Here is a 20,941-nt window from a genome sequence, read left to right as displayed (position 1 = left end):
CATTTTTTTCAGAAGAGGCTCTTGCGCCAGAAGGAGCTGTCTACACGGCCCCTTCTTGCACAGGAAAAACCCTCTTGTGCAACGCCGTTCTTCCTGAAAAGTAATAGGTGTAACGGCGTTGCGCACGAGGGTTTTTTCTTGCACAAGAAGGGGCAGTGTAGATGCTCCTTCTTGCGCAAGAGCCTCTTCTGAAAAAATGGTGGCTCATTCGAGATGCAAATGAGGCTCAGCAATATTCCACGCTTAGCCTCATTTGCATATTCCTCGCGCAAGAAGCCGCGAGAGTAGACATAGCCTTAGTGTGTGGGTAACACTAGTTTTTCTCTAATAAGTCAGGCCTCTTACCGCAACACACTACCTTCTGCCGAGATCTCAAAGCTCTTTACACATGAGACCTCACAGCACCCGCATGAAGGACAGAGCATGTTTGTTACTGATGGGGAAACTGAGGCAGGGTGCTATTTGCCTACACTGAGTAAGTGGCAGACGAGAACAGAAACCGGGAACCCTTGTTCCTTGCTCTTACCAACGGACGTCCCCACTAAATCTATTTGATTTAAATACCATCCAAAAAACATGCAACATACACCATCTAGTAGGGGCCAGAAATGCCTGGAGGAAATGTGGACTAGTGGACAGCACACTGGCCTGGGACTGCAGGGAAATGGATTCTGTCTCTCATTGGGCTGCTGTATGAAGCTGGGCAATTCTTGGTGCCTCAGTTTCCCACCCGTAACACAGAGACAATTCTTTCCTTTGTAAAGTGCCAATCTGAGCTTTGTTCAGTTCCTGGAACGATCAGGGAACGTGGACAGCTGAAGATGGGGTGGCCGCACCCAAAGGACAAGCAATTAATCCCCAGCCCATCTCCGGATACAAACATACTCTTCTGGATCTGCTGCCTGGAGCGAGAAACAAAAAGAACTTCCCCTCCTGGTAGGAATCTGGAGACAGATCCAAACTGCACCTAAATCCAGACGGCCAATGATGGACTCTCCATCACTGGAGATTTTTAAGAGGCAGTTTATTATCTATCAGGCATGATCTAGAGGGTGCTTGATCCTGTCATGAGGGCAGGGGACTGGACTTGATGATCTCTTGAGGTTCCTTCCCTTGCTAGGAGTCTGTGATTCAAACACCCTGTGCTCAGACCCACATTGGAGACGTTCTTGCCTTCTTATCACATACACCAGCTCAGGAGATGCTGCCCCAGAACTAAGTTTACACTCTAGCGCCTCCTCTACTACAGCCAAGGGAACATGCACGGTGCCAGCAGCTTTACCTCAAAGTTACAGAGGACGTATCGGAAGGCATCGTAGTTCTTTATCGTCGAGGACTCCACGCCCAGCTCTGCCGTGCCTGCTACCGAAAGCACCAGCTGTAAAATCCTGTTGTTTAACAGTTTTGTCTTCCTCTTTAGGAGGTACGCCAGGATCTGAAAAGAGTTATTGAACGGTCATGAGCCCCAAAGCTGGAGAGAGACCAAGAGAAAACACAATCGTGCCGCAGGCTGTATTAGTCAATGTGATGACAGAATAAGACATGCACCGTGTGACGTAGTGGGGGGGCTGTCTGTTCTGGAACCCGGGGTTCCCCTGCACTGTGATGTGCAATTCCCACTGACTCACCTACATGTGGAATGGCCCAGACACCTAATCCCAGCCTGCGTCGATAATAAGGCTCTTCCCAGGGGGAGAGAGAAAGGAAGGGAGGCAGAGACGGCCAGCTGGCTGGGGGGCAGAGCTTGGGAGCAAGGCAGTTTTTGCAGGGAAAACATGAAGAGAGGAGACTAAGCTGAGTACTGGAGATTGGGGGGGAGGGGGGGCGATGGACCCCTACCCCAAGGGGGCTGAGGCATCCTGGCCCTGACTCCTGTAACCACATCATGTCTGTGCTGGGCTGTATCCTGGAGAAGCAATAAACCCCCTCTATTCCAGTGGCTGGTGGAGTCTCGTCTGGCTGCTATGGGGGTGCAGGATCGGGGGATCCCCGACGTGCCACCACGCACCGCACACAGTTTCCATACATTGACATGTATTAGTCATACATGAAGCGCACATGACACATAAGACTGGAGCTTCAAACAGGGAGTGAACTTTTTAATATACCTCTTGGCTACGTCTAGACTGGCATGATTTTCCGCAAATGCTTTTAACGGAAAAGTTTTTCCGTTAAAAGCATTTGCAGAAAAGAGCGTCTAGATTGGCACGGATGCTTTTCCGCAAAAGCACGTTTTGCGGAAAAGCGTCCGTGCCAATCTAGACGCGGTTTTGCGCAAGAAAGCCCCGATCGCCATTTTCACCATCAGGGCTTTTTTGCACAAAACAATACCGTGTTGTCTACACTGGCCCTCTTGTACAAAAGCATTTGTGCAAGAGGGCTTTTGCCCGAACGGGAGCAGCATAGTATTTCTGCAAGAACACTGACAATCTTACATGAGATCGTCAGTGTTCTTGCAGAAATTCAAGTGGCCAGTGTAGACAGCTGGCAAGTTTTTCCGCAAAAGCAATTGCTTTTGCAGAAAAACTTGCCAGTCTAGACGCAGCCCTAAAGTAATTGGCAGGATGGGTTTTAGAAGGGAGTTGACAGCAGAGAGGGACGTGGCTCTGGGTAAGCAGCAGCAGGAAGGAAGGAAAGACCTGTAAACAGGTGCGGAATGACCATGACCGAGGACAGCGTGTGAATATACGTGGAGAGCTGATGACAATGTTACTCGTATTATTCCTTTGTGAGTGGAGGAGGTAAAACAAAATTCAAATGATTTTTTCAAATGAGGTACAGGGACACGTTTCCATGAAAATCCTCCTGGTTTTCCATTGGCTCTCGCTGTGAGTGTTTGGGTGACCCCTGCCCTGGTCTGGAAAAGGGGTAAAAGCTCTCAAGTTTCACAAACGTTAGAAGGCTTATTCCCCTGGGAGCGAGCACCAGAAAGCGTTTACATAGGTAATTCTCCATTGATCGGTCACACGGAAAGCGACAGCAGTCCAGTCGGAGAGCAAAGCCCATTCCATGTGCCACAGGTAACTGCACAACGAGAGTATGGTGAAAAGATCACAGACAAGCCAGAGGCTGTGGATTTACTGGCAAGCGCTTAAGAACAATGAAGACAGTCCCAGGAATCAGGACCGGATGGGAAGCGTGGTCTGAACTCATCAGCTGGCTCGTTCTCAATGAATAATTCAAACGGTGCTAAGAGTCACTCAAACACTGTGTTCCCAGATCCAGGGGTGCTGTGTACGGGGGGACTAATTATTTATTCAGCTCTCTTCAGCCGAGAGGACACGGATCATGTCACTCCCCCAACGTGGCTCCCAGCTGCAACTGCAGACATGTGTCTGATTTCCACCTATTTCCAATCTAAAATACGGACACTCCGAAGCCAGGCCCCTGCATCCATTCACAGCTCCAGACCCAACCCTCCGTTTCAAGGCTGCGCAGTATGGAAAGCTGAGTTTGGGGCAGGCAGAGTGACGCTTTCTGAGCTGCAGACTGGAGTTTTGTCTCTGCTCAGCTCCTAGCAGACAATAGACCCCCGCCCCCCCCGCCACACACACACCCCATGATCGCTCACCACCCCATCACTGGCAGGATCAGCAGAGAGAGGTTGAGGGTCAGACAGCCCATGCGGTTGGCACGTTTTCCCGATGCGGGATGGGGAGTTTGCACTGCTGCCACCTACGTGTTACTTGCTCTGTGGCTAGGGCTTTCACACAACGGCCAGTGTGCCTCTATGCAGGGCTGGGGAACCTTTTGTGGGTCCGGGGCCACTGACCCACAGAAAAATCAGTTGGGGACACACACAAGAGAAGCAAGAAAAACCAACACCAGACCCCCCCCCCCGACAGCACCCGAGTGAGAAGGAGAAACGCTCCCCACATTCTCCTCGCACACCAGAACTTTCAGGCACCAGGCTGGTAGATTTTGCAGGCTCCAGCTTCGTGGGTAAGGTGGCGAGGGGGGGCGGGGCTGGTGCACCAGCACGGCCTCCCCAGTGCTGGGGGAGCCCCGAGTATTGGGGGCTGGATCCAGGCAAGCCGGGGGCCGCATCCAGGCCCGGGGCCTTAGGTTCCCCACCCTGCTTAGCTGTAACAAGTAAGTGAAGACACTGGGAAGAGAGAGTCTGGCAGGCTGTTCTGTCTGGCTGCTTTCACCATCGGCTGCGGAGCTGTGACCGAGACGTGGAGCGCAGGATAAAGGGCTGCAGCGAACAGCACCCGGGCCAAGCGGGGCTCGCGCTCACCTGGTACCCGCCCATGTGGCTCATCAGCGTCTCACTCATGGGGCTGCGGTTGAGGACGGAGTTGAGGACTTTGGCGGCGGCGTACATGGCGTGGTCGTCCTGCGCCATGGCGACGAGGCCCAGCAGAATGGTGGGTCCCCCAATAAAGTTCAGGCTGTTCGCTGCAGGGCAGGACTGGAACACGCGCACCCCTGGGGGGGAGACCAACCGTTACTGCTCCACCCCCGGCACGGAGCCAGCCGAGAGCCGAACGTTTATGGGCAGGGATGCTCCGCGTCACGCTGGAGCGCTGTGTAGGGGAGAGCTTGCACCGGGAGCGCGGGCTGCTGTGAAGCGCTGAACTTGGCTGCCTCGGAAAGGAGGGGAGGGGGACTTTGCTGAAACAGCCCCACTCAGCAAGAGAGGGGTCTGAGCAGCGGCGCCGGAGCCAGGAGCAGCACTCCGGAGCCGGCCAGTCTGCAGTGCTGTCCCGGCCGGGGGACTAGCGGTGTCCAAGCTTTTGTTCTCATGACCCAGTGAAAGAAAAGGGTTGATGCCGCGACTGAACAATGTGACCGGAGTGTGGGCTCCGGGGTGGGGTTTTAGAGGGGGTCCGGCTTTGGAGGGGCAGAGTTGGGGCAGAAGGGGCTTATCTCCAGCAGCTCCTGGTCAGCGGTGCAGCGGGGGGGGGGGGGGGGCAGGGGGCTCAGGCAGCTTCCTGCCTCTCCTGGCACCACAGACCAGGCTGCACCCCAGAAGGAGCCAGCAGCAGGCTCCCAGCCAGTGGGAGTGCGGAGCTAGTGCACAGGGCAGGGGCAATCCTATGAATCCCCCTCACCCCTCCCCACCTAGGAGCTGGGCCTGCTGGCGGCTGCTTCTGGGGTGCAGCACGGTCTGTGGTGCTAGGACAGGCAGGGAGCTGCCTTAGCCCCCCCCACTGCTCACCTGATCTCCCTGCAGCAATGAGCCCCAGCACCCAGGCATTCCACCCCCCAGGGCTGGGTCACGCCCCATCATCTGAACCCCCCTGCTCTAGTGTAAGGGTAGGGACCAGCCATGAAGCCAAACTCTAGATTGGAACCTCCCCAAAGTTCAGGGTTACTTGGCAGCAGGGCTTTGGTTTGGCTCATCTCTATGCAAACCTACAGCACGTCCACAAACAAAAAAGCAGAAGCCATCCCCCAGAAGAGAAATGAAACTGCTGGAGGAAAAGGTAGAAATGCCATTTCGGAAAAACAGCTCTTGCGCAAGAGGGGGTTTTTGCGCAAGAAAGAGCCAGGGAGGCGGCTCCTTTTCGCACAAAAGCCTCTTGCGCAAAAAGTGGCTGCTCATTAATTATGCAAATGAGGCTCGGCGACATTCCACGCTTAGTCTCATTTGCATATTTCTTGCGCAAAACCAGCACAGTGTCGACATAGCCTGGAAGTCCTATGTACACATTGTAGGGCAGAACAGAGCAATATTGGAAGAGCCGGTCCGACTAGCCGCAACTCTCATGCTCTTACTTTTCCATTCCCCAATTTCTACTTACCAAACTGGCCCACAGCCACCGCGCCAATGGTGCGTAAGGGCCCCGCGAGGTGTCCGGCAATATTGCGAGCCAGGAAAACTGGTGTTGAGCTGTCACGGGAAATGATCCCCATCTGGAAAGGAAAAATTGCCAGCGGTGAAGTTGGGTCGGCGGAAGCAAGGAATTGGGGATTGTATGTGGGGTTATTTTAGCACTTTTGGACTAAGCTAGAACATTGCACAGATAAACTGTTTTACAAAAGCAGAATCAAAGTCAGAACGACTCATGCATCCCTCCAGCTCCACCACACATGGCCCGGACTGTGTCTATCATGGGTACCGCACTGGCAGGGACGACTAGCTCAGAGACTTTGCTGGTGGATGTTGAGTTGAGGTATTTGTAAGCCGGGGGGGGGGGGGGCTATAGACATTCCCACTAGGGATGTGAATGGTTAACCAGTAGCCTAGGTGGACAGGAGCAGCCAACAAAGACTTTCTTAAAGGGGACATACTTATTTGGACTAGTTGGTTTAATTGGATTGGTGCCACAGTCCATCTACCCAGCCAGCTTTAGGCATGAATAACCTAGTTTTTGTCATTTCAAAGCAGGATTTTAACAAGCTCTGTCAGAGAGCTCTATGGCTTGTCTCTTGCTCTCCAGCTAACACCAAAGCGTGGCTAAGATGGAGCTCAGGTCAAGAGCACACGCCAGTAACCGAAGGGTAAAAACTGTTGGAAATCAGAGCTAAGGCGCCCAAACATCCATATCGAGCGCAACGGGGACCTGTACGAAGATCCAGAGCAGCTCCCTCGGGACTGAAGAAGCCTGCCAGGAGCAAACTCTGGAAGTGGAAGGAGGAATCGATGTTTTGAGCCTGGAATGGGCAGATCTTTCAGGGAAGGACCCTAGAAACCTGGATGTGGGAGGCTAAGGAAAGTCTGCAAGGCTACTGCCTGTAGACACTGGGCTGAGGATGAGGGAAATCCCGGAGAAGGGATTTTAACATCCGTAGCACGAATAGACCTGAACGGATTTTTTTCAGCCAACAGAAATTTGGCCAAAGCCACGTTTTTTGGGGCTTCAAAACTTACTTAGGCACAATCATTTCAGCTGCAAAAAATCTCAACGCGTTGTTGTCCAGTTTTAACCAAGCCATTCTGACTTTCATTTCCTCCGGATAGCTTTAACTCAAAGCATTTGATCGAGAAAACATCCTTTTAAATTGTCAACAATTATTTGAAAACACTGTTTCGAGTCGACGTTTAAAGCATTTCATTTGGCCTGACTACCGTTTTTATTTTTGCCTTTGGTTTTTCGTTTCATACAGAACAGGAAACAATTCCATTTCCATTGGAAACAGAGCTGGGGGTGTTTATTATTATTTTTCGGTTTGACCATCAAACCAAAAATCAATTGTTCTCTCAGCTCTAGTTGTCAATTGCATAGCAACTTAAACATATGGTGTTTGAGAAAACAAATTCCCTCCTGTAACATAAATTGATTTGAATCTCCGCTCACCTCCTTCGGTGCAAAATTGGAGTAACTCCCCAGAAGTGAAGAGATTTGTATTAGTGTGATCTGGGCGTACATGAAAGGAGACTCAGACCCCGGAGTTGAGCAAAAGCACCAGAGAAAGGATGTTATAGCGAAAGCAGGGACTTTGCTCCAAGAAGAGCTGAATGCAAGGAAGAAAGCTTGTGACCTCTTTGGCGATATGCCGACCGTCCACTTCATTATAGCCGCTCTTTATGGCTTGGACGGTGGTGGTAATGGAGCATGTGGCGTTGATCCCAAACGAAATTCTCTCCTCTGCAACCAACGGTGTGGGCTGCGGCGCTTTGGAGTGGCAATTAGCTAAAACGAAACAGATTTGTAAATCCTTGAGCCATTTCACCTGCTCTGCGCATGAGGACCAAACAGGAGGTGGACGAACAGTGAGGGAGAAGGGGGCATTCAGAAAGGGCTCAGCCTCAACAGAACCAGAACTGGGCCCTCATCTTTGCAGCCCAGAAGTTGGCGCTTGCCAGCATGTGCCCCAATAGGAGATGCATTCGGTCTGTCCCCACTGGAGCCTGTTCTTTGCAGATCCTACAGCCAGCATCTCCATAAGGCCAAGAGTTCACGGCACGATGCACATGTCATTAAGGAGGGATCTGTCACTCATTCGTGTAGGGTAAATTCTTGCTTCTCTACATGGTCCAAGAGACTGGACTACGGGACCACCTCATGGAGGACCTTCCACTCCCCCCCGCTGAGAGCTGCGGAATGGTTTACCCCATCACACTTATACCCTGTTCTCCAAGGTACGTCTACACAGCACCCTAAACTTGAAAGAAGATACACAATTTGTGCTAAGCAAATTGCATGTCTTATTTCGATTGTATTTCGAAATTACTAATTTTGAAATCTGGCACATCTACACAGCACCAAATTTTGAAATAACGCGCTATTTTGAGACATCCCTTAACCCTCGTGGAATGAGGGTTACAGGGATACCAAAATAATGTGTCCATTATTTCGAAAAATACCAGAGGTATCCCGAAATAGCCCTGCCGTCTAGACATACTCCAAGTGATTCCCAAGCGTTGTGCTGGGAAACTGAGTCATGTCAGTGGATCTGACTACACATCCCTAGCTTCCCAACGGTCTCCCCTCTTGGGCTACGTCGAGATTGCAGGCTTCTTTCGGAAGAAGCTTTTTTTGGAAGAGATCTTCTGAAAAACTTCTTCTGAAAGAGAGTGACCCCACTGCAAAACTGCATTGAAAAAGCCATCTGCTTTTTCGAAAGGGAGCATCCACACTGAATGAACGCTCTCTTGCATGTCAGCTGTGATTGCTGTGGACGGAATGGCCACCAGGGCACCTGTGCGTTTTCCTCTTCTTCCGAAAGAACTCCCTCTTCCCCGTCCACACGCCTTTTGCCGAAAGAGCTCTTTCGCAAAAAGGCTTCTTCCTCGTAGAATAAGGATTACTAACGCCAGAAAAACCCCTCTGTGCTTTCGATTTTCTTGCGGAAGAACACGATTGCAGTGCGGACGTTCCTCAAATTTTGTCGGAAAAACACCTGTTTTTCCTACCAAACTCTGCAGTGTAGACATACCCTTGGAGAGAGGAGGCGGTGCATCAAAAGACCAAGATGCATCATGGGAAATGAAGGCTGGCTGGAGATCCCTCGGCCATAGAGGAGAATGGGAGCATGAAGCTCTCAAACAACTCCCATAAGGCACTGCTGCAGAATCAAACTATTCTGGCTTTTGGCTGAAATAGTTTGATTTTCAGGCATTTTTAACCCCCCCTAAAAATCAGAAGTTTTCCACAGAAAACACCTTTTACATGGGGGGAAAAAGTGTGTCATAAAAAAAATCAATTTTCCAATGAAAAAACGTTTTGGTGGAAAGTTTCACCCCGCCCTTGTCCTTTGCTTTGGGCTGCAACTTCAGCAGATGGGTTTGTTCTGCTGTTTCCAAGTGGGAGAAGACTTCCCCCGCCTGCTAACTTCCTAATGCCGACGTGCATACACTCAGCAGTTGAACAGGCAGCAATCAATAACTCAAATGTACTGAAGATGCACCGTCTGCCTGTTTAATAATTGACGCTAACAGTATGCTTTAGTTAGAAAGCTTCTTCATTAAACTGAATGCAACGTCGGACTCCCCCCTTCCCCCGCGGCATTGCACCGTTCCCCTCTGGGGGCTTGTGCAGCTAAGGAGATTGCTGTTTCCTTTTCTGCTAGGGTTTTGTCTAGCATTGCAAATTTATAATGGCCCTGTTACAAAGGTTCTTCCTTCATGTCTGCCTCACCCAGACGGAAGTCTCCATAAATAACAAGGTGACCACCGAAAACAAAGAGGGTTGGGGCTGGGGTCAAGTCACGGAGCTAGAACTCAGGTGCTGGAGCGCTAAGCCGGGTCAGTTAGAGCTCTCTCTGCCACAAAAGTCATGTGTAACCTTGGGCAAGTCACCTGACCTTAGTACATGCTTCAGTGGGAAAAGGTTGCTGCCAAAGCCTCCAGTGGCAGCATGGGTGGAGCAGCAGGAGGTGGCACTGCTAAGCAGAGCTGTGTAGATGGGGAGGCCCGGTGGGGCCATGCAGAGCCGTTGGGGTGAGCACCCTACGGTTCTGGTTCCTCCCCACTCCACTCGCCTAAGCAGGGCCTCACTGTCCCTGCCCCGAGTTATACTTGTGCTGGGGGGGGGGGGGGGGGGGTCATATCTGTACTCGACAGTCCTAAGTGTAGACACAGCCTCATTCTCTCCGCTTCTGTTGTCGTGGGTCGCGGGAGGAGAGGAGCACTGAGCTACCCAAGGGGTGGGGCTTAGCAAGGGGTTCTGAGGAGAAACACGTGGACAATTACGAGGGGCCCAGATACCACGGGGAGGGGGCCTGACCGATCGCTCTGCCTTTAATCCACGGTTCTGCCACACGTGCCCTGTGTGACCTGGGGAGTCCAACGTGACCCAGCGCTGTGGGGGGTGGAATATCGGGCCCTGGCAAGCGGCCGGCAGCAGGCCTGGCTCCTAGGAGGGGAAAGGGGGTAGCGCACAGGGCTCCACACACTGCTCCTACCCCCAGCACTAGCGCCACACTCCCATGGGCTGGGAGCCTGCTGCCGGCTGCTTCTGGGGTGCAGCCTGGTTTGTGGAGCCAGGAGAGGAGGAAAGCTGCCTTAGCGCCCCCACTGCACCACTGTCCAGGAGCTGTTGGAGGTCAGCCCCTCCTGCCCCAGTCATGACCCCCCCAAAGCCAAAGCCCCCTCCCACACCCCTCAGCCCCACCCCGGAGCCCACACTCCGGTCACATTCTGTCGGGTCGTGGGCATCAACAATTTTCTTCAACCGGGTCATGAGAAAAAACGTTTGAAAACCCCTGTCAGAATTTGGCAGGTGTTGAGGTGTCTGAAGAGGCCGATCGACATTCCGGTGCTTTTGTACCTCCCACCCCTCTCGCCTAGCTCCTAGGGGAGGCCTAGCACTGTGCCTCAGTTTGCCCTGTGAAATGGGGATAATTATACTTCATTCCTCACACTCTTCGTCTGCCCTGCCTGTGTAGATGGTAAGGCCGATGGCCCGTCCCCAGCCCAGTGAGGCCCCATCTTTCTGGAGGCCTCCCGGGACTCCGGGCGCATTCCTAACGGATACCAATGAACCCTGGGGCAGCACGTTCAAGTCCCCGCGTACCTGGAAGCCGCACTGCCTGGAAGTTGCTGAAGTACCGGGGCCCAAGCTTGTTAATAACCTCCACGGTTTCCACGGAGAGCGGCTCTTCAAACAAGTACGTGGGGCCGAGGCGCCAGGCCAAGGCGGACTCCTGTTTCCAGAGGCGGGGGGTAGCGATGTAGCCGTAGACGTCGACGAAGGAGGAGGGGTCCATGGAAACACAGCTCCCGGGCAAGGGCTGTATGTACTGCATCTGCACCGGAGAGAGAATTCACTTGTGCCTCTGCGCAGCCATAGGGACCTCTGCCCAGCAAGACACGGGTTGTCCTGTTCCCTGCTCAAGCCAAGGGGAGTCACGGGGGTGCTGCACCTGGGGCCCAATCCTAGTTACACAAGCACTGGCATGAACACAAGGGAGCATGTGGTTTCGCTGCGAGAGGATGTAACTAAACTTTAGCAGGTTTCCACTAGGGATCAAGTTGGCCCCTTCTTTGCAGCACTTAAAATGAAGCTTTTGTAACCTTTCACCGGATACATCTCTGGTCCCTCCTTCCCGGAACGCGATACCAAGTAAAATCCCATACCTGCAACCACAGGATCCTGGCCCTTACATAGTCCTGTATTTTGTTTCAGCTACACCAGACTAACACGGCTACACTTCTATCACTTTCCTAGGGAGTATTTGGTGCTGGGGATTGTAGGAGACTGGATCAGATGGCTCTCAGAGACAGTGTTCCTGGCAAGCTGAACGCTTTGGTGACCACCCAGGAGAGATTCAAGTGTCGCCCAACTGATTAGCAGAGTGCAGTTGGCAGGATGTGTTTTACTGGTGGTGCACATCTGCACATGATTTGGTGTGTGTAACAAAATTTATTCCACACACAGATAGCAAAGATTAGAGGAGACACTGCTCAGAGGTCTGATCCTATCTTCAGTTCCCATGATCCTAAAATCCTGGTCCTAGATATTAACCCTTGTGTAATTCTGATTTGTCACCTGAGTTGTTCTTCACGGACTCGGAGACCATCTCTTATTTACTAATGCCTCCTTTGGTTTTTATTTCCAGTTATTTGATTTATGATAAACACATTTGCTGTGAATCCTTCAAATGGCTGCAATGCTCGAGCCTGGTTTTATCGATGACTTCCAGTCTCGCGTAAAAGAAGGCAAATTAAATGAAGTTTTCATTCTCAGAATGGATATGGGTCCCACAAGGCGCTGTGGAGATGTAATTTTTCTCAATTATGAGAAAGAATATTTGGAATGAAGCAGGTTGCCTTCACGGGGAAAGCATAGCGTACATGCAAGCTTTGCGTCTGTCCGACTCGAGGAGTCGGAAGGAAGACACCAAGGTTGCTATAAATGAATGACAGCAGAGAAGGGAAGGGACTTCCTTAAACTGGATGATTGATTCTGTATGGCCAACCACTGCCGAGTTCTGTCGATGTTCTGTCGACAGAACTCGGCGATAGTGTAGACACAGGTATAGTTTTGTCTACAAAAGCCTGTAGTCTAGACACATTCCTTGAGACTGGCTTAAAAATCTAGAAAGTTAAAATAATAATAATAATAATAAAAAAAAAATAAAGAGGTGGTTTTTATTTGCCTTCTTCTGACCCTCCCTCATTATTATATGAGTTAACCTCTTGCTTTTGTTGTGCTTATCTATCTACTCATGCCTCTAAACTCCACTCCAATTCATCTGATGAAGTGGGTTTTATCCATAAAAGCTTATGCCCTAATAAATCTGCTAGTCTCTAAGGGTATGGCTAGACTACAGGGTTTTGTCGACAGCAGTTTTGTCGACGGATACTGTCGACAAAGCTTCTGTCGACAAAGAGCGTCTGGACTACATCCAGTTCTGTTGACAAAGCAAGCTACTTTGTCGACATAACAGTGTGGACGCAAAGGACAGTGTAGATGCAATAACGCCTTCTGGCGACAGAACTCTGTCGATAAAAGGCGTTATTCCTAGTAGAATGAGGTTTACATACATCGACAAAACTGCTGAGTTTTGTCGACGTTATGTCGACATAACTCAAAGGCAGTGTGGACGCAGGTATAGTTTTGTCGACAAAAGTCCAATATATAGGCCTAAGGCCTTCACAGCCTCAACGTGAGATGTTTTAAAGGCCGCAGTGAGAATTGGAACCTCAGTCTCTGTGGGGTCGTGTGACGTCTGGTGCTCTGACACACACGGATGGCCTGGTTTTCTGGGGTCCCCTCGCTCTGGGACGAATAAAACAGGGAAAACCGGCCCAAGAAATGCAGCTGTCAAGCCCGGCTCTAGGAAGAGAGACTTTACCTTAGCAGAGCCAAGTATCTCTCCGTTGATGTACGCCGAAACCAGGCAGTTCCTTTTCGCTTCCTTAGCGACCGTCACCGTGAGGTGATGCCACTGCCCGGTGGCTACCAGCTTGCTGCAGCTGAACTCGACATGACTGGGGGCCGAGGAGTGATTCGGGACCTCCGCTTCAGGCTCCATGACGTCTGCAGGGGAAGAACAAGCCTGTAATCAGCAAGTGGCTCTTACCATGCGTGTGCACAAGGCCTGCAAAATACAGCCCCAGTCCTGATGGGGGCCTCTGGGCATTATGGCCATGCAATGAATATTAATGTCCTGACTGGGAAACTGAGGCACAGAGAGGTGAAGTTCCTTAATAGAAGTAACAGAGACCTCCAGAGTCATCAAGTCCAGCCCCCTGCCCAAAGCAGGACCAATCCCAACTCAATAAACCCAGCCAGGGCTTTGTCAAGCTGGGACTTCAAAACCTCTAGGGACGGAGATTCCACCCCCTCCCTAAGGAAATCATTTTTCCTAATATCCAACCTAGACCTCCCCCACTGCAACTGGAGCCCATTGCTCCTAGTTCTGTCATCTGCCCCCACTGAGAACAGCCTCTCTCCAGCCTCTTTGGAACCTCTTTTCAGACAGTTGCAGGCTGCTCTCAAATCCCCCCTCACTCTTCGCTTCTGCAGACTAAATAAGCCCAAATCCCTCAGCCTCTCCTCGTAGGTCATGCGCTTCAGCGCCCCCCTCAGCATTTTGGCTGCCCTCCACTGGACCCTTTCCAGTGCATCCACATCCTTTTTGTAGTGGGGGGCCCAGAACTGGACACAATACTCCAGCTGTGGCCTCCCCAGAGCCAAATAAAGGGGAATAATCACTTCTCTGGATCTGCTGGCAATGCTCCTCCTAATGCAACCCCGTATGCTACAAGGGCCCCCTGTTGACTCATATCCAGCTTCTCATCCGCTGTAATCCCCAGCTCCTTTTCCACCAAACTGCTGCCTAGCCAGTCGGTCTCCCGCTTGAAGCCGTGCTAGGGATTCTTCCGTCCCAAGGGCAGGACTCTGCACTTGTCCTTGTCGAACCTCATCAGATTTCTTTTGACTCAATCCTCCAAATTGTCCAAGTCACTCTGCACCCTATCCCTTCCCTCCAGCGTATCTACCTCTCCCCCTTGCTCAGGATCACCAAGTCAGCCAGCGGCAGGGCCAGGGATAGGCCTGGGGAGCTTCTGGAAAGCAGGGATAGGAGGGATAAAAAGGCCTTAGGTTGCTGGAGTTCTAGTATCAGGACTGCAGGTTTTCCTAACCCTTCAGATTCTGCTCCCAAATACCGCCGGCTCCTAAGATAATGGCTGTTTCTGACCGTCCTCGCTGCTGTAAAACGAAACCAGTTCTAAACAAGACTGAGGGACGTGCTATGAAAAGGACCTCTCAGAGGCTAGTCAAGTTCAGACCCTGTGTACATGGTAACTGCATGAGAGAGACAGGCAAGCTGGTGTTTTCAAAGAAGCCTAAAGGAATTAGGCATCTAGTTCAATGAGAGCGAGTCACCTAACTCCATTAGACCGAAAATCCCAGCTGCAGCACATCCCACACTCCCGTCTTTCCCCCTGGATTAATCAGGGTCACATTTGAAATACCAAGCACAGCTCTGACCCCTGGGTGAGAAGGAATGGACAAGGGACCGTCTGAGGTTAGCCATTCACAATCCAGAGTAAAGGAGCCAGCTGGCTGTTTGCTTGGGAAGCCAGGCGATTGGGAGGTGTTCGCTCTGTTCTCCAAATCGGCGCATGTCCCTCACGTCATTATCAGTGAGAATAATAGCCGGTATTAATTTATAAGCAGCACTCTTCTCAAAGACTTCTGGGCACCTGGCACAATTTAGCACGTTAATTTATGTCGTCTCCATGAACAGCAGAATGTAAATGGCAAAAGGGGTGTAATTTCACATACTTAAGAAACCATTCTTGTTGGAGAAAGCTCCAATTCTTGGGGGGAAGATTCACATTAGATGTTTGTGCAGGTGCCAGCGTATAGCAATAATGGGATCGGTATTATCCAATACTGAGACTAGACGCAGCAATAAGACCTAGCTATTACATAGCCACGCAGTTTGACATAGCCTCTTCTGTAGGGGCTCGACCTGTACTTCTAAACTTCCACTAACTCGTACTGAGGCTGGAGACGGGTGAAATCTTTTTGGCAGGATAGTAAATGTGCCCAAAAAAATGCAGTTTTGGGGTGTGCAAAGTCAATGGTGAATTAAGATTGGAGTTCAGCAAATTGTTTCAGACCAATCCGAGTGCGAATAATTTTTCTGAAAAACATCTAAACGGTTTGCTGTGGCAAACCTTGAGACGTTTCATGTCGAACATGTCATCAAATAAATGTTCAAAACGTTTCATTCGACCTGGAGAACATTTCCTGTTTTGCATTACGTCAAGAAATGGCAGCAAAATAAATATACCCATTTTTATTCAAAATGAACTGGTTTTTCTGTTCAGTGGCCAAACTGAAAAAAACTCCCACAATTATCTGTTCTGCTCTAAGTAAGACAAACCAAATGATTGCTTAACTACAGCCAGATGGCCTCTAGTTTTGATGTCAGGTTTGCAGAGCCCACCTGGGAAAATACAATGATGTTGACACACGGCATAGTACACGATGTAATAGATTGTAAAAATGATCTTTCACGTGTGTTGGGTGTTTCTCTTGAGGGTTGGGAAAAGGGATCAGAAATGTAATTAAAAAGAAAACTAGAAGAGCACTTAATGCACAATCTGTCTGTTTAACTTGCAATGAAATCGCCATCAATTTCACTCCAAGCAGCACCAAGTTCTACTAATTGCAAGAAATGAGGTTCTCCTAAGAGCAAAGAAGAGAAGTGGAGTAATAAATAGAACCAGTATTAATCCTTGGGTGAACTCCAGCACCTCTCTGCAACTCCTCCCTTCCACTGGTGAGGGAGTTCCCAGCTGGTACAGATCTTATGTGCCTGGCCTCTGACCCAGCCTCAATCTAGTCCGGGTAGAGCTCTTGGGAAAAGAGACTGTCCTAATACATGACTGTCTGGGATACAGTCCACTCTAATCCACTCTGACGCTGGCACGGATCTGCCTGGAGAATCAAGGAGATGCAGATCCCCTGATCGTGCCTTGTCTTTGCCACACGAAGCACAAATTCAGCACGGCCGAGAATCTAGATCACCATCTCTACCCTGCAAGGATCCAGGATAACCCAGAGAGTTGGTTTACCCCAGTCTCTATGCCAGAGTGAGCTGGCTGTGGCTCCAGCTCACGCCCGGGGAAGCGTGTTGGTGTTTGCTCCGTGGGCTGCTGACCGCGCTGTGTAGCAACGACCCCCGAACGCCATCCTGGAAAGCTGATTGCTTTGGGCCATTCTGAGGACCAGGGAGCTGACTTTGGGGGCAAGCCCCAAGCCTATTTGGCCCACATTACACATCCCAGCCAGCAGTGCGCCCACGGGATCGGATGCCCTGTGGCCTTGGCCTAGAACTGGGTGGGGCTGACAGTGGCTAGAGGCACCGGCAGCTCCCTCGCCCTGGGGACTTCTCCCTGGGCCAACTGTTGCTAGTGGCTGGACGTGGAAAGCACCCAGGGCTATTCCCTACACTCCCGTTGGGCTCTGCGCCCGGTTCTGCCTCTGCCGCCTCCCCTGCTCAACTCCTGGGCTCCTATCTCCTGCCCAAGCCCCCCCGAGGGATTCCCAAATCAAGAACTCAACGGCCTAGCCAGTGCACGGGAACCAGGCTGGTGGGGCTGCTCCGAGGCCACCCCACAGATCAAGGGGAGGAGGAGGAGGAGGAGGAGGAAGAGGACCACCTCCCTTCTGACTTGTATCCACAACGGAATGGCTTCAGCCACAGAGACTGAGGGCCCCATGTCACCGTGTCCCATGGCCCAGGGGTGTGCAAATCCCTTCTCCTCTTCAGCTGTGTGTGAGAGGGAGGGGGCTTGAACGAGGGGAGTCCCACGTCCCGGGGGGTGCCCAACCCTGGGGCTGGACGCCATGAGGGAAATCCTTCTCCCTCTCCCTTCACGGCCCTCCCGGCTTCTCGCACAGAACTCCTGAGGTCCCTAGCTCCGGAGAAGGCTGGAATCCCGTTTTGAAAGGAAAGGGGAGATTTCCCCCTTAAAAAAAATCACTAGTCTCCCCGCACCACTGCAGCCGCCCCAGAAAGCTTTACCCAGTGGCTGGAACTCCACTTCCTCTGTGGAGATGACCAAGGAGCGGTCCACGGGGGAGAGGCTGACGGCCAGGCAGACAAACTCCTGCTCCATCCGCGACATGTGGCGCACCACGGTGAGGAAGCGCAGGGGGTGGGCGTCGCGGGCGGAACAGAACTTGCTCACCAGGAACCAGGAGGAGAGTGTCAGGCCGCCCGAGGGGGGGAACAGCCTGGTACCTGTGGGTAGGAAACAAAATGAGCGTGAAGACGCAGGCTCCCCTGTGCAGACCCGAACCACCGGCCTTGGCCTCTTTCAGCTGAGGATCTCAAAGCCAGGAGAGGCACAGAGCTGTGGAGCAACTTCTCCAAAGTCCCCCAGCATGGAAGTGGAGGCAGCGGTTGTGGAATCCCGGAACTTTAGCTCCTAGTTCTCGTCGTGTCTCCTCCAGCCCCCATGCTCCGCCCACTAGACAGCACTGCCTGTCTCATTAGTCTGCCAGACGGGAGGTGGGTGGTCCAGGATTCCCGGGAGATAAATGGGGTTATCAGGCCACTGAGTGAGGACAGAGACTCTAGAAACGGGCCTCTCGCGGGGAAGTCTACATCTGGGATGAGGACCGAGCTACCTCAGAGAGTCCCTAGCAGCTCCACAACTAAAGTTGCCAAAAGTCTGGTACTGGCCCGGACAGTCCGGTGTTTGTGGCCTCTGTCTGGTTTAAAAAAAACAACAAAAAAAAACAAAAACAAACAAAAAACCCCCAGAAAATACCAGACATGCAAACTATCCAGTATTTTCTGTTTTTCTCGGACGGAAGGCCACTTGGGACATTCTTCCCCTGCCGCGTCTGGCAGGGGTGGGGGGAGAGCGGGGAGCATGTGGGTTTTTTTTTCCCCCCTCAACTTTTTTTTTTTTTTTGCTTAATCAATATTTTTCCCACCATGTTCGGCATTTTTTGTGAAAGTATCTGGCAACCCTACCCACAACAGGCCAATGCAGGAGTGAGAGAGGCGGGGTGTTTCCAAGTGTTTCGTCTGGTCTGATTTTAAAGGGTATCATTGACGCAGCTTCTGTCCCTTCCAGTGGGAGAGTCTCTCACAGGCTAATGGTCTCATGCGTTGGGGCAGCTGGGGCGACCGAGGCTAGTGAAGGGGCCGCAGGAGTCTCCCTCCTTCCTCTCACAGTGGGCCGCACAATTGTCGAGTCCAAGACTGTCTCCCAGCGGGGGGCGGTTGGCTAACTCCGCGTGCGTCGCTAGAATTCGCAGGGTGGTGCTGGCTGAACCGCAGCAGCGCTGGGATTGGGCGCAGAGGGACTGCACAGCTCTCACAGTCACTGTGGTCTGCCATCAGCCCGCCCCTCACTTCCCATGCCCTTGCGTTACGTGTGTGTCATAAGCACATCAGAACGGCCATCCTGGCTCAGACCAACGGTCCATCTGGCCCAGTGTCCTGTCTGCCCACAGTGGCCAAAGGTGCCCCAGAGGGAGTGAACAGAGCAGGGACTCATCAAGTGATCCCTCTCCTGTCACCCATTCCCAGCTTCTGACAAACAGAGGCTAAGGACACCATCTCTGCCCATCCTGGCTAGTAGACCTTGATGGACCTACCCTTCATGAGTGGATCTAGTTCTTTTCTGAACCCTGTTAAAGTCTTGGCCTTCAGAACATCCTCTGGCAAGGAGTTCCACAGGTTGACTGTCACTCGAGTTATACTGGTAGGAAAAAGCCTACATGGATGGAATCTGGCAACCCAGCACGTGGGCAACGGTAACCAAAATGCCTTGTGGGCCATACATAGAACCCCGATGGGCTGCAGGTTGCCCCTCAGCATCTTAGGGTGTTTTCCTGGTATCTGTCCTGCCTGAAGTCTCCCCTTTGCTGCTAACGGTCAGAGCAGACATTGCCGGGTGGCCTGTTGTCGAGAGTCCTGAGCCCTATACTGCAAGAGCTGGGAGGGCGTGGTAGCAGTGGGCTGGTACGTGACCATCTCTGGCTACGGCAGGCCAGCGAGGCACCTCCTTCTCGGAAGGCTCCATGTGACCCAGCAGGTACCTACCCACGCCGACCCCTCCCGAGATGGAGTGTTCCACGTTGGGGCCCATCACCGTGGACAGCGCGGGGAGGAACAAACAGCTGCAAAACAAAGCAAGGAGAAATACAAGCCTGTCTCTGTGCACCATTAAGGACCCGGCTCTGTGCTCCCTCCACACCGACTACACCCCGCCCACGGACTGCAGCCCTGCAGCCTCGGCCCCCGGGGCAGCAGCGCAGGGCCTCTAGGCTGAGGAGGAGGGTAAGGACATGGCAGACTTTCTCTGCCGTCTCTAGGAGGGCTGTGGGCCGGCCGTGTGAGTTGCTGGCCGGGAGGGAGCTGTGGGGGCAGGAGGATCGGCCGAGACGCTCTTGTTTGGTCCAGAGACTGGAGTCTCTGTGAGGTAACCGAGAGAGAGGCCTAGAGGGCAGCAATACCCGTATCCCTCGGAGGACATGTCAAACTCCACGAAGGGCGGCGCCAAGGACGTGTTGTGCGGCTGGAAGTTCCGCGGCGACGTCATGGAGATGAGGCTCATCGCCGTCTGGAGAGCCCTCGCGGAGCCCCTCGGCACCCACGGGGCACGGGTGGTCTGCGTGGCTGGCGGAGGAGCCTCGGGATTGTCTGGCACGGACGCTCCTGAACCTAGGACAGTAACGCCCAGCATTAGCAATGCACCGTCACTGCTTCCATCCCGTGGCATGCTTCCTTCCCATTCCACCGACTGCAGCTCCAAAGCGTGGCCCTTATGTGTCACTGCTTCTCCCCATGTGCTCCATGAGACCTCCGTGGGCTGCAGAAACCTTCCCAAGGCCGAGAGGAGAGGGGGGGTAGGGACGGAACCGGGGCAATGAAGCATTATTCAGTCCGATGGTGAGTTAATTTTTTCTAAGAACGCACTTTCACGTGGAAAGGAAAATGGTTTATTTTCAGCAAACTGAAAAAAGTTTTTTTTTTATTAAATTTTTAAAGTTTCTTTTCGGATCAGATGAAACCTTTTGTTTGGACACAAATGCGACTTTGGGCTTGGATGTCAACATGTCTCTCAAAGGGATGGACAGACAGACCACGCATTTTTTGAATTTTGAAGTAAAATTCAAGGAACTTTTCAAAAGAAAAAAATGGGTGCAAACCGAAACAAAAGCAAAGCCCGGCTTTGTTTATTTTGTTTGTTTTCTACAAGTGGCTTGGGGAAACCAACACATGTTCACAAAGTATTTCAGTGCCGCCAAACATGCGTTTTTCGCCGAGAAATATTTCAGACCAAAAAAGTCATGAGCAGCAGCTATTCTTTCCCTGCGTAGCTCCTGTGGTGGGAATTCACTCCTCTATCCCTTCTCCCGCTCAGGCCCCTAGCTCTGCCGGCTCCTTCCCCACCTCCATCATTCAACAGCTACACCCAACAGGCCGGTGTGAGGTGAGTTGGTGCCTGCGCAGAACCTGTGCAGCTGGCTCTCCACCCCCTGCCATTGACGGGGTCTCTGACACCTGTGGAAACTGGGGAGGGGGGCAGACATGCTAGCACTGTGGTCTTGTTCTGGTG

General features: G+C 52.0%; 1 protein-coding gene across 6 annotated transcripts in view; it reads right to left on the bottom strand.

Moving 5' to 3' along the window:
• WDFY4 (WDFY family member 4) overlaps positions 1-20,941 on the bottom strand; it is a 187,041-nt gene that overhangs the window by 100,942 nt on the left and 65,158 nt on the right. For all 6 annotated transcript variants that reach the window (XM_075934641.1, XM_075934642.1, XM_075934640.1 and 3 more), the window contains 9 exons: positions 19,836-20,043; positions 19,423-19,499; positions 17,386-17,604; positions 13,192-13,376; positions 10,908-11,139; positions 7,432-7,583; positions 5,751-5,862; positions 4,241-4,431; positions 1,283-1,435 (listed from right to left, as the gene is read on the bottom strand). In XM_075934641.1, the coding sequence (XP_075790756.1) occupies positions 1,283-1,435; positions 4,241-4,431; positions 5,751-5,862; positions 7,432-7,583; positions 10,908-11,139; positions 13,192-13,376; positions 17,386-17,604; positions 19,423-19,499; positions 19,836-20,043 (1,529 nt within the window). The remainder of the gene's footprint in view (positions 1-1,282; positions 1,436-4,240; positions 4,432-5,750; positions 5,863-7,431; positions 7,584-10,907; positions 11,140-13,191; positions 13,377-17,385; positions 17,605-19,422; positions 19,500-19,835; positions 20,044-20,941) is intronic.

This window comes from Pelodiscus sinensis, chromosome 8 (assembly GCF_049634645.1).
Source record: "Pelodiscus sinensis isolate JC-2024 chromosome 8, ASM4963464v1, whole genome shotgun sequence".
Taxonomy (NCBI): domain Eukaryota; kingdom Metazoa; phylum Chordata; order Testudines; family Trionychidae; genus Pelodiscus; species Pelodiscus sinensis.
Note: the sequence above shows the minus strand (reverse complement) of the source record. Positions and strands in the feature narration are given on the sequence as shown.